The sequence below is a fragment of the Lontra canadensis genome, unplaced genomic scaffold, assembly GCF_010015895.1.
Source record: "Lontra canadensis isolate GAN:19392208 unplaced genomic scaffold, GSC_riverotter_1.0 scaffold3, whole genome shotgun sequence".
Lineage (NCBI taxonomy): Eukaryota > Metazoa > Chordata > Mammalia > Carnivora > Mustelidae > Lontra > Lontra canadensis.
The window spans coordinates 28402902-28415584 of record NW_022630997.1 but is presented as its reverse complement, the minus strand read 5'-3'; the positions used below and the strand labels follow the sequence as shown (position 1 = coordinate 28415584).

Here is a 12683-nt window from a genome sequence, read left to right as displayed (position 1 = left end):
CCACCAAATGCTCACCTTTCCAAGGGAGAAGCAGCCTTATTTTACTATATCCTAATGAGAAGCTGCTGACAGGCAAGTTTGAGGCTCTGTGATATTTTGCCACAAGACTGGTCACCAAGTAGGATGGACCAGGCAGTGAACAGAGAGTGAAGACCCCCAAACCTTATGAGATGCTGAAAAGACAGGTGAAGAAAGGAAAGACATCACTAGTGTCCTGGGTGCAGCTAATTGGTCACTGTTGAGGATAGGAGTTGCTGGTGCAACTCTTATATTTATCTTTCCATTGTCTGTGGTGATGCTGACTCCCAGATGTCTGCATTGTTCTCTGCCAAGATTTTTCAAGGAAATTATATGAAAATTTCCCAAGGGTTTCTAAAACCCCAAGTTGAATACTGCTACTGATAGGAAGTAAAAGTCCAGACTACAATTTTCTACATGTGCTGTATGCACTGTGACCAGAATACTGTTGTTAACAGAATAGATTTTATGGTGAAGAAGAGCTGGTTTACACCCTGAATTTCATCAGACTTTTGGGAAGATACTGGGGAAGTCCTTCTGAGTGTTTGTATCATCTTTCCTCTACTCTCCCATTGACCCTCAAGCCACATTCTTCATGTCTGCAACTTTATGGCCTTACACTAAATGGTTTTCTCTATACTTTTAATTTCTATCCCTCTATCTCTCAAGACACAGGATCCACAGTGACTGTGATACTTTCCTGTTTTGTCTTTTTACATATCAGTGGTTTGTTTAAGGGAGAAACAATACAATTCTTACGGACTCTTTCAAAAGGTGTGGAAAGAGGTAATGTAACTTAAAAAATTATAAGTAGAATATTTCTTTTCCTTCAGCTTTATTATGATCTAATTGACATATAACTGTGTAAGTTTAAGGTATACAAAGTGATGATTTGATATACCTATACTTTACGAAATGTTTACCACAGTAAGGTTAACTAACACATCCTTCATATCACATAGTTACATTTTGTTGTGGTGGTGGTAAGAACATTAAAGTTCTACTCTCACAGCACTTTCCTTGTGTGCAATACAGTATTGTTAACTATAGGCACCATGCTGTAGCTTAGATCATCAGAACTTGTTTCATAATTGAATGTTTGCACCCTTTGGCCAACATCTCCTCCTTTCCCCCACCGCTCAGCCCCTGACAACCACCATTTCACTGTCTGTTACTATGAGTTAGATGTTTTTAGTTTTCACACACAAATGAGTTCATACAGTATTTGTGTTTCTCTGTCTGACTTATTTGACTTAGCAATAAAATATACACCAGCAGATATATGACAAAAATGACGGTCTAATGCAGTAGAGCAGTGGTAGTCCTTCAATAAAGGTAGACGGTGCTGTGTCAAGTGGGTATTCAAATGGAGAAAATACATCTTGACCCTTATTCTTTAGCAAACCAAAAAAAAATTTTTTTTAAGAGAAAAAAAAAAACCATTGCAGAAGATGCACTGTAGATCTAACTGTAAATGGTATAACACTCATCTAAAAGAAAACATGGCAGAATATCTTATGTGTTTGAGGGAAAACAAAAAAAATTTCCTGACTGAGACAAAGGAATTTATCATAAAAAACAATGATATTAAGTACCTCTATTTATTGCAAGACAACATTAAGGAAATGAAAGTGGAAGCCACAGTCTCTGAGAAGCATTTTTAATCTGACAAATCTACAGTTCAGTAAGGCAAAGACAATGTAACAAAAGAAAACTGGGCAAAATATTTGCAGAGTCCTTTCACAAAAAGAGACCATACAAATGGCTGGTATTATATTAAAATATTTGGGTTATTTCATTTCGAGGGAAATACAAATTATAACCACAATACAATAATATTTCACAGGCACTGCCAAGTGTCAGTGAGACTACTGGAACTCCTATTCATGACACTGGAAGGGTAAAATTTGGAAATCTATTGACGTTGAGCATATTTTATGTATTTGCTACAGGATCCAGCAATTTCATATTTATGTGTGTGGAGATTTCATACACACACATACACACACACATATATGTATGTATATATATATGTATATATCCTACACAAAAAATATTTAATGATTTTTTTAATGAGTTAATGATTTTTAATGATTCATTTATTTATTTTGGAGTGAGAGAATGAGTGTGAGTTGGGGGAGGGGAACAGGGAGAGAATCTCTAACAGACTCCCTATTTAGCACAGAGCATGACATAGAGCTTGATCCAAAACTCTGAGATCATGACCTGAGCTGAAACCAGGAGTCTCCTATGCTCAACCTACTGAGCCACCCAGGCACCCCAGTACACAACAGATTTTTATTTTATTTTATTTTTTAAAGATTTTATCCACTTTTAGAGAGAGAGAGAGAGACAGCGAGAGAGGGAACATAAGCAGGGAGAGTAGGAGAGGGAGAAGCAGGTTTCCTGTGCCAAGGAGGGGAGCCCCATGTGGGACTTGATCCCAGGACCCTGAGATCATGACTTGACCCGAAGGCAGACGCTTAACCAACTGAGCCACCCAGGTACCCTGGATTACTTTAATTTTAAACCTGCTTTTTTTCTCTGAAACTTTTTATTTAACTTTTCACTTTGCAAAAACTTCAGACTTAGCAAAAAATATTGCAAACTGAACACAGGGAATTCTCATATACCCTTCATACAACATCCTCCAATATTACCATATAACCAGAGGGCAATGATCAAAACCAGGAAATGAACATTTAATTTGTAGATCTTACTCATAAGTTGTCAGTTGTCCTACTAAATGTCCTTCATCTGGTCCAAGATCCAATCTGGGCGACGTGATGCATTTGTGCATAGTTTCTTGTTTCCTAGACCTTCTCTGATCTGGGATAGTTTCTTCGATATTTCTTTGCCTTTTGTAACTTTGATACTCCTGAAGATGCTGTTTATTCTATACAGTGATGCTTAATGTGGGTTTGTCCGATTAAAGTTAGCTTGTGCAATTTTGTCAAAAATACTATAGAAATGATATTGTACCTTTCTCAGGGATATGATGTCACCATATCTTATTATTGGTGACCTTAGTTTACTGTCTGTTACAGATAATCACTTGGTTAAAGTGGTGTCTGTTTAAAACTAGTAAAGTTACTATTTTTCCCATAGTAATTAATATCTTATTGGACGATGCTTTGAGACTATGTAAATATCCATCCTTACACTTTTGCCCACTCACTTATTATCCAGTGATGATTCTTATCTGAAACAGTTATTACCATGGTATTTTTCAAATTGTGAGGTACTATTTCCATCATTCCATCTACACTTAAAATTCTACTCTAAGAAAGTGGTTTTCCTTCCCCCCTATTTATTTATTCCATTCTTCTTTTTTTTTTACTTTTCCTTTCTTTTTTCTTCAATTTAAATTTAACTAGCCATAATATAGAATGTCATTGGTTTTTGATATAATGTTCAATGACTCAATAGTTCTGTGTAACACCCAGTATTTATTCAATTCTTTACCCATCTCAGCATGGATGGACCAAGAGTAATTGTCTTGTGTAATGGTCTATGTCTATTAATATTACTGTTCATGTATTGCTCAAATTATTCCATAATTGTGGCCACTGGGTTCCCTTTCAAGTTAACTCCCGTGCCTTTTGACATGACTACATTATTCTGGGGGCACCTGCTAACATCAAAAAGAGCTCCAAGCTCATTGTGTACTTTCGTTCTTTCTTTTTTTTTTTTTTTTAAAGATTTTATTTATTTATTTGTTTGACAGAGACACAGTGAGAGAAGGAACACAACCAGGGGGAGTGAGAGAGGGAGAAGTAGGTTTCCCACTGAGCAGGCAGCTGCTTCCTGGGGCTTGATCCCAGGATACTGGGATCATGACTTGAGCCAAAGGCAGAAGCTTGAGGACTGAGCCACCCAGGCACCCCCACTGTGTTCTTTCGTGCAGCAACATTGTAATCAGCCATTTTCCAAAGAGCTCTGGTCCTTTTTTGGGGTTGACTTGGGCCATTTCAGCCCCATCATGATTGATACATGTCCCCATTGGTCATCTGAAGCTTTCAATTCTTTAATAGAGTTTCTTACCACTGAATCTAGCTGCCTTTATTTTGTTTTCCTGGGACTAAGTCCTCATGCACTCCCACATGCTTTATTAGATTACTTAGTTTTTGAAAATTCTAAATAGATAGGAATTTGTGATAGAAACTGTTCTTCTAGGAGAAGTACTGCCTTTCTATACTGCCATTTCCTTTCACTGCTATTAATGAAGTTCTGAAATAATTTTTCCTTTTTTTGGTCTATTTTGTCTGGCCATAGCTTCAATGTTAAGAAGTAAGCTTTTTAAGGATAGGGCTTTGGTAGAGATTTCCTTATCATTCATCTGGCTTTGGGAACTAATTGGTATGCACATGCTATTAGGCTATTTTGTTTTTGTTTATTTTTGGAACAATAAACCTTTTCTCTAAAAAAATGCTCAATGAGAAGGTCCTGTCTTCTCTGTTTAGAAGAGAAAGCATTTAAGATAGGAGGTCTTCATTTTTCGTTTTCCTGCTCCAGATCGAATGATTTCTAGGCTATTAACTATGAAGTTTTATCATCAAAAGCCTGACACAGAATTTCATAAGGACCCATGGATGTTCGCTATTGGGACTTGCTTTTTTGTGTGTGTGTGTCTGTGTGCCACAATGGGTTTCTCTCTGCCTACATCAAACCTTCTTCTATCAGAACTCAGATGTATTCTCACTATAATCATAATTCTTGTGCTTAAATTCTAAAATAGCACAAGTTTACTAAGCATGATTTAGAATTGCAAAGACCATTATTGGGAACTTTTCAAATTGCAAAGACAAAGCATTTTGGAGTAACTTCTGTAAAGAAGGAAACATCCCAGATATTCAGAAGGCAGTGTTTGAATTGGTATGCTGAGTGCTCAAAACAAAATTTTGACTCCATTTCGGCCTTCCTCAAAAATTCCCTGGGAAAACCTAAAGTTAGGAACACTCTATTCATATCACCATACACTGGTCCTCAGTGTCTTCTTATGTTCTACCTGCTGTGATTTCACAACTTAGACTACTTTCCTCAAGGTCTTACTCAGAAGACTATTGCTTTAATGGGTCATTCCTCACTTCAGATTTTCAGAAGTTCAATCAGTGGAAGATGCATGTAAGCAAAGTCGTATTAGAGCCATAATAAAAGACTTCCAAAGCCACAGAAAAAACAAAGCATTGTTATGTGACATACAATTGTATTAGTCATTTACTGGCCGGGGATTTTAGATCTGGACCACTTCATCTTTCTCAGATTTAAGACAAAATTTATTGAAAACTATCATGTGGGAAAGTTAAAAAGATTTTTAAAATTCCATCATGGAAAACACCTACCAAAGCCCAGAAACAGTAAGAAAAGAAAAGTAGGGCTCTTTTTGCATAGCTACATTTATAAAAAACAACCAAAAAAAATTCACCCTAGAGAAGAATCTAGAATTCTGCTTCAAGAACCTTTTGATTTCTTTGGGGGACTCCATGGTGACATGGAAGGATCCCTGTCCTCTCTTTGTATAAATGGGCTAAAATCTGAAATAGGGAACTGACCAGAAAATTGTATGAGAAATTGTAGATCTGAGATTTCTCCAGTATTTGGCTGAACATTTTCAGATGGACTTAGAAAATTGATAAGTTTAGGGCCAACAACAAACTTATGCCATTGAGATAAAACAAAGGGTCCCTAAAACAGAAATTGATTTGAAAGATCCTCCATCATCCAGGAATTATGAACTAGTAATGAGGGCATGTTTAGCTATATAAACAAAAAGGTAATGGGAATAATGAGTATTCCATTTTATCAATTAATCTATCATGTATCTATCTATCATCTATCTATCTATCTATCTATCATCTATCCACTTATTTTCAGTGGGTGCCCGAAAGTTTCCACATGCTTGGAATGTGTGTAGACCTTGGTTCTTTACCAGTGACACACTTTTTTTTTTTCAGTGTTTCTTTAAATTCTAGTCAGTTAGCATACAATGTAATATTAGTTTCAGGTGTACAATTTTTGATTTAACACTTCCATGCCACACCCAGTGCTCATCACCAGTGTACTCCTTAATCCCCATCACCTATATAATCCATCCCCTCATGCACCTACTCTCTGGTAACTATCAGTTTGTTCTCTATATTATGAATATGTTTTGCCCCCCTCCCTCATTTTTTCCCTACCTGAAGTTTTGTATTTTGATGTAGTCCCAATAGTCATTCTTGCTTTTGTCTCACTTGTCTCAGGAAACACACTGAATAAGAAATTGCTCTAGCCGATGTCAAAGAAATTATGTCCTGTGTTCTCCTCAAGGATTTTTATGGTTTCATGTCTCACATTTAGGTCTTTCATCCATTTTGAATTTATTTTTGTGTGTGGTGTAAGAAAGTGATCCAGTTTCCTTCTTTTGCAGGTAACTGTCCAGCTTTCCCAACAATATTTGTTGAAGATACTATCTTTTTCCCAGTAAATATTCCTTTTTTTCTTTTGCAAAGATTAATTGGCCTTGTGATTGTGGTTTCATGTCGGGGTTTTTAATTCTTTTCCATTGATTTTTAATTCTTTTCCCTTGATCCATGTGTCTGTTTTTGTGCCATTACTGTACTGTCTTGACCAATATAGTTATTCAATATAACTTGAAGTCCAGAATTATGATGCCTCTAGCTTTGCTTTCCTTTTTCAAGGTTACTTTGGCTACTTGGGTCTTTTGGCTATATACAAATTTTAGGATCATTTGATTTAGTTCTGTGAAAAATACTGTTGGCATTTAGACACGGATTGCATTAAATGTATACATTGCTTTGGGTAAGCTTCTGTACAGTGATGGAAACAATCAAAGCTAAAGGCAACCTATGGAATGAGAGAAGATAATTGAAAATGACATATCTGATAAAAGATTAGCATTGAAATTAAAAAAAAAACAACTCACATTCCAAAAATGAGTACCCTTTTAAAAAATGAGCAGGAGATGTGATAAGGCATTTTCCAAGGATGAAATACAGATGGCCAACAGACACATGAAAAGATACTCAATGTCACTCATCACTAGGGAAATACAAATCAAAACTACAATGAGATATCACCTCACACCTGTCAAAATGGCTAAAATCAACAATGCAAGAAACAACAAGTGTTTGTGAGGATGTGGAGAAAGGGGAACCCTCTTACACTGTTGGTAGGAATGCAAACTGGTGAACCACTCTGGGAAAGAGCATAGAGGTTCCTCAAAAAGTTAAAAATAGAACCACCCTATGATCCAGTTATTGCACTACTAGTACCTAAAGAATACAAAAATACTAATTTGAAGGAATACATGCATCTCAATACTTATAGCTGCATTATCCACAATAGCCCAATTATGGAAAGAGCCGAAATATCTATTGACTTCTGAATGGATAAAGAGGACATGGCATATATATACAATGGAATATTAGTCAGCCATCAAAAAGAATGAAATCTTGCCACTTGCAAAATATAGGTTGAACTTAAGAATATTATGCCAAGTGAAAAAAGCCAGAGAAAGACAAATAACATGATTTCAGTCATACATGGAATTTAAGAAACAAAACAAAGGAGCAGGGGGTGGAAAGTGAAAGAAAGTACAGAATTTTAACTATAGAGAACAAACTGATGGTAACCAGGGAGGATGTGGTTGGAGGGATGAATGAAGTAGGGGGTGGGGATTAAGTTCACTTGTCATCATGAGCTCTGGGTGTTGTATATAAGTGTTGAACCACTAAATTGTACACCTAAAACCATTATTACACTGTATGTTAACAAAGTGGAATTTAAATAAATGCTTAAAGAAAGTAGGAAAAAATGGACAGAGTAACTGAATACACATTTTTCCAAAGAACACATGCAAATGACTAACAGATAACATTGAAAGATGCTTACCATCACTAATGGAATTGCAAACATTACTAAGGGCAATACAAGTAAAAACCACAATGAGCTATCACTTTACAGTTTATTTGGATGGGTATTACCAAAACCCACAAAAGAAAAGATGTGTCAACAAGGTTGTGGAGAAAAAGGAATCCTGTACACTCTTGATGAAAGTGTAAAATGGGGAGATGGAGAGGAGAAAGGAGTTGAGGGAAATTGGAAGGGGAGGTGAAACATGAGAGACTATGGACTCTGAAAAACAACTTGAGGGTTTTGAACGGGCGAGGGATGGTAGGTTGGGGGAGCCAGGTGGTGGGTGCGAGGGATGGTAGGTTGGGGGAGCCAGGTGGTGGGTATTAAGGACGGCATGTATTGCATGGAGCACTGGGTGTGGTGCAAAAACAATGAATACTGTTATGCTGAAAAGAAATTAAAAGAAAAAAAGAACTATACCCACACACACAAAAAAAGAAATAAAATTGAATCGAACAACAACAACAAAAAGTGTAAATTGGTGTAAACAATCTGGTAAATAATATAGTCTTGCCTGAAAAATTTCCAAATAAGATTTCCATTGATCCAGCATCCCACCTCTGGGTATATATCCAAAGTAATTGAAATATGGATGTCAAAGGGATATCTATACTCCCATGTTCACTGTAGAATTTTTTTACAATAGCTAAGATGGGGAAATAACCTAAAAGTCTGTGTAAAGAAGCATGGATAAATAAAATGTGGCATATATACATTATGGAATATCATTCAGCCTTTACAAAGAAGAAGGTCATGCCACTTGCAACCATGTGGATATGCTTGGAGGTCATTATTCTATGGAAAAAGGCTGGAAGCAGAAAATACACTGCATGATCTTCTATGTGGAATCTAAACTAATATGTAGAAGCAGACCATAGAATGGTGGTTTTGGGGGCTGGGCGAATAGGGATTATGGATCAAGTTTCAGTTATAAATAATAAATAAATTCTGGAGATCTGTGTAACATCAAGCCTATGATTAACAATACTTTATTGCCTACATAAATATTTAAGAGGCTAGATCTTAAAGTATGTGCTTTTACCTGCAAAGGAAAAAAGACTGACAATAAAGGGACCAGGAAGAAACTTTTGGAGGTGATTGGTTCCTGGCATTGATACTGATGATGGCTTCAAGGATGTATTTTATCTCAAAGCACATCAACTTGTATACATTATATATCTATAGCTTTTTATATGTTAATCACATGCCAACAAAGTGTCTTAAAAATATGATTGGATCTTCAGTATAGAATTAGCTTAGGGATTTGTCTCAATAAAACATTTTATAGCATCGGAATCTAGTGCATTAACCTCCACATGAGAGTTTGTCCTTTACTTGGTATTGTCTTTGGCTGGTAATGACCAGACTGGATTTGTAGACTCAGTTTTGGATTTCTGATCTTCAGTATAGTGTTTGTCAAGCTCACTCTTCAATCATAGCCAATCTCAAGATAATATAAAGTGCATTTAATTAGTTTATGTCTACTAAATAATTATCTAATCCTGGCTAAAACCTTGGGGAAACTCACTCTTTTCAGAAATTTGACCACAATTCCGTCATTTATTCCACATTATGAAACCTCACCCACTTCCATACACTCTTCAGTTATTCAAATCTGCAGGAACATTATTTCCATGTTCCTGCAGCATCTCACTGCTATGTCCATGTGTATTTTCAAGTGGACCCTACAGATTATTGGCTCAATCTCCATATTTTATGGAGAATGCAACTTACCTGTTTTTGGAAGTTGACCAGTTAGTTGAAGGCAGCACCAAGTCTTATCCAATACAAATGATTCAGTGTCTACTCTGGTCCCTTTGTATTCCATTCCCACTGCCACTTCCCTTAGCCGTCATTCTCTTTCTTCTAATTCCTGTAACAGTGTCTGTACCCACTTTCCTACTCTGATCTTGGCTTTTCCAAACTCCGTTTAATACGGTGTGTATAGTAAATCATCTGTGATTTTTTAGAACATGTTTGATACTTCTTTATGTCAATCAGATGAAATCTGAACATTGTAGTAGGACCATTGAGGCCAAATGGGATCTAATCACGGTGTAGAATGTGTTTCATAAAGTGTATTTGACATTATTTAACCTCAGAGTTTGGGTTAAAGACAAACAACATTAAAAATTATCTTAATCTTTTTAGAGGTGTTCCTTCTGAATAATAAGTAGAAACATTCCTGTTGGAAAGGTGTGAAAAGTACTCAAAGTTTAAGGATTGAGATAATGGAAATGTTGGTTTTTAAATAGGTTATCAATCAGAAGACAACTTTAACTGTTGACAACACCACTCAACCAGGAAATCTGTTTAATTTGTTTATAATTCACTAGCAATATGAAGTAGATAAGTAAATAACTTAGATTTTAAGAACTTGAATTTTGGAAGATATTACAGAAATATGAAATAAGGGCTTCCTTCCATTGACATGCAGAAACATGGCAACAGTTTTAGGAAATGAAACAATCATATGTACACATTATGCATCTGAGGTAATGGAGCTAGAATAAATAAGAATTTATTAGAATAATTAAGAATTAGGAGTATTGGTCTGCTGTGGGATGCTGTGGTTATTACCACTATTTAGAATTTGGTTCTCTAAGGCTGGGAACAATTCTGTTTCTCCCTAGCATGGGATTGATGGATACACATATAGCTAAGCTAAGGGCCAAGAATAGAATTTAAGGGCAAACCTGATACAAACCAAATATATTCCAAGTTGACAGGTACTACAACCATTATTTCCTTGGTCTAGGCATGGAGAGAATGTGGACTGAAGTATTTGTACTATTTCCATCCCTGCCTTCCTAAATACATTGCAATATATAATTTCCTATTATTTTAATTATTTAAATGCCTTTCTTAAAGCATCATTAATTCTGTTGTGTCATGTTTATGGCTAAAGAGAAGTAAAATTAAATTTTATATATTGCTAAAATTTAGAAACTTCAAGCACAGGATTTTTATCAGTGGTAATAATAAAAATTCAGTAAAGGGTATTGCAATTAATCAATTGTCATCAATATGTGGAATATAGAGAGAAGATTGTTATGCACAACAATGTAAAATGTGTCTTGTAAAACAAATTTTTATTTTGCTAGTGATGTACACATCAACTGTGGTTGCCCGAGACATTGCAGTACAACTCTGTGGACTGCTAAATTGGGCAGAATGAAGACAGATGGTTCTCTGAAGCCTTCCACTCCAAAGCCATGTGAATTTTTTATCTTGATATTTTTATTCTGCACATCATCTCCCTCAGAGCCTGGTGGACCTGCTTGTTCCTCAAAGTGTAGATGACAGGGTTCAGCAGTGGGGTCACCACCGTGTTCACAAGGGCAGCCTCCCTGTTGGAGTCCAGCCTGTTCATTTGCTTTGGTTTCACGTATATAAACACACAGCTGCTGTACATCAGTGAGAGAACTATGAGGTGAGAGGAGCAGGTGGAGAAAGCTTTCTGTTTCTCCTTGGCTGATGGGAGTCCCAAAATTGTGACTACTATGTTGCTGTATGAAATGATGGTTATAATAAGGGATGTCAAAAGGACAAACAAAGCAAGGACAAAAGCCAACATTTCAACAGACCTGGTGTCAGAACAGGAGAGATGAATCAGGGGACCAATGTCACAGAAGAAGTGGGGGATGACAGGGGAACCACAGAAGGATAACTGGGAAACTGTTACTACTGGACCAGTGATGAGAGTGAAGGCCAAAGCAAAACAGGCAGTGACCAGGAGGAAGCAAGTCTTCAGGTTCATGATGGTAGGATAATGCAGAGGCTTGCAAATGGCCACATACCGATCCAGAGACATTACTGCTATGAGGAGGAAACCTGTTGCTCCCAGAAATACAAAGACAAATGCTTGTATGAAACAAGCGGGAAAAGAAATGGTTTGCTTACCTGAGAGAAAGATGACAAGCAACTTAGGAATAACAGCGCTTATGAAACAACACTCAAAGAAGGAGAAAATGCTGAGGAAGAAGTACATAGGTGTGTGGAGCTTGGAGTCAGCACAGGTGATAGTGACTATGACTGCATTGCCTGCAATGGATGCCAGGTACGCCAGGAGGTGTACAAAGAAGAGGACTTTTCCCAGGTGTTGGATGGCAGGAAACCCCTCCAAGGTGAATTCTTGGACAGTTGTCCCATTCCTCATTTCCATGAACATCTCTTTCCACACCATCATCACTGCTGGTTTAACCTACATCAGGGAACACAAAGGTTTCAGAGGAGCATGATTAAGTTATTTGCCTGTCAAAGAAGGTGGAGAAGCAGATAACAATGTGGTTTAGCCCACTGATCCTTGAATCAGAAGGACTTGAGTTCAGTGCTAGTTCAATACTGAGTTCTAACTCCTGAGGAATGGGTCTCCTTTGGAGACCTTTGTGAACTTCACTTTCACCCTCTGTAGAATGAAGATGATAGTATCTACCTATTCATGTTCTTTGAGAATTAAGTAAGATAAACCATGTAAGTCACTTGACAGATGATGCCACTGTTTCCCATGTGCTCTTAAAAGTCTATGTGTAATATAATGATCAATAATATGATGCTTAATAGAGCATCATAAGTAGGCAGAGTTGTTGACATTTTCATACTTACAAATATTTTATTTTTAATAATATGAATTTGTAAGTAAACATAACAATAATGTTAGTAATATCTCCATTGAATATCCCTTGTAAAATCTGCAATACATTTTATGGTCTAAATTGTCATCATCATCATCTGTTGAGGACTTATGC

At 36.6% G+C, this 12683-nt stretch overlaps 1 protein-coding gene across 1 annotated transcript; it reads right to left on the bottom strand.

Annotated features, from left to right (window-relative positions):
* Nucleotides 1-11161: 11161 nt before the first annotated feature.
* On the bottom strand, nt 11162-12124 carry LOC116879371 (olfactory receptor 6C75-like). Its single transcript, XM_032877604.1, has one exon. It carries the CDS (start codon nt 12122-12124, stop codon nt 11162-11164), a length of 963 nt encoding a protein of 320 aa, XP_032733495.1.
* Nucleotides 12125-12683: the final 559 nt, after the last annotated feature.

What these genes read in the sequence shown, in the direction of transcription:
- LOC116879371 (XM_032877604.1), bottom strand. Translation starts at nt 12,124, where the DNA reads ATGATGGTGTGGAAAGAGATGTTCATGGAAATGAGGAATGGGACAACT.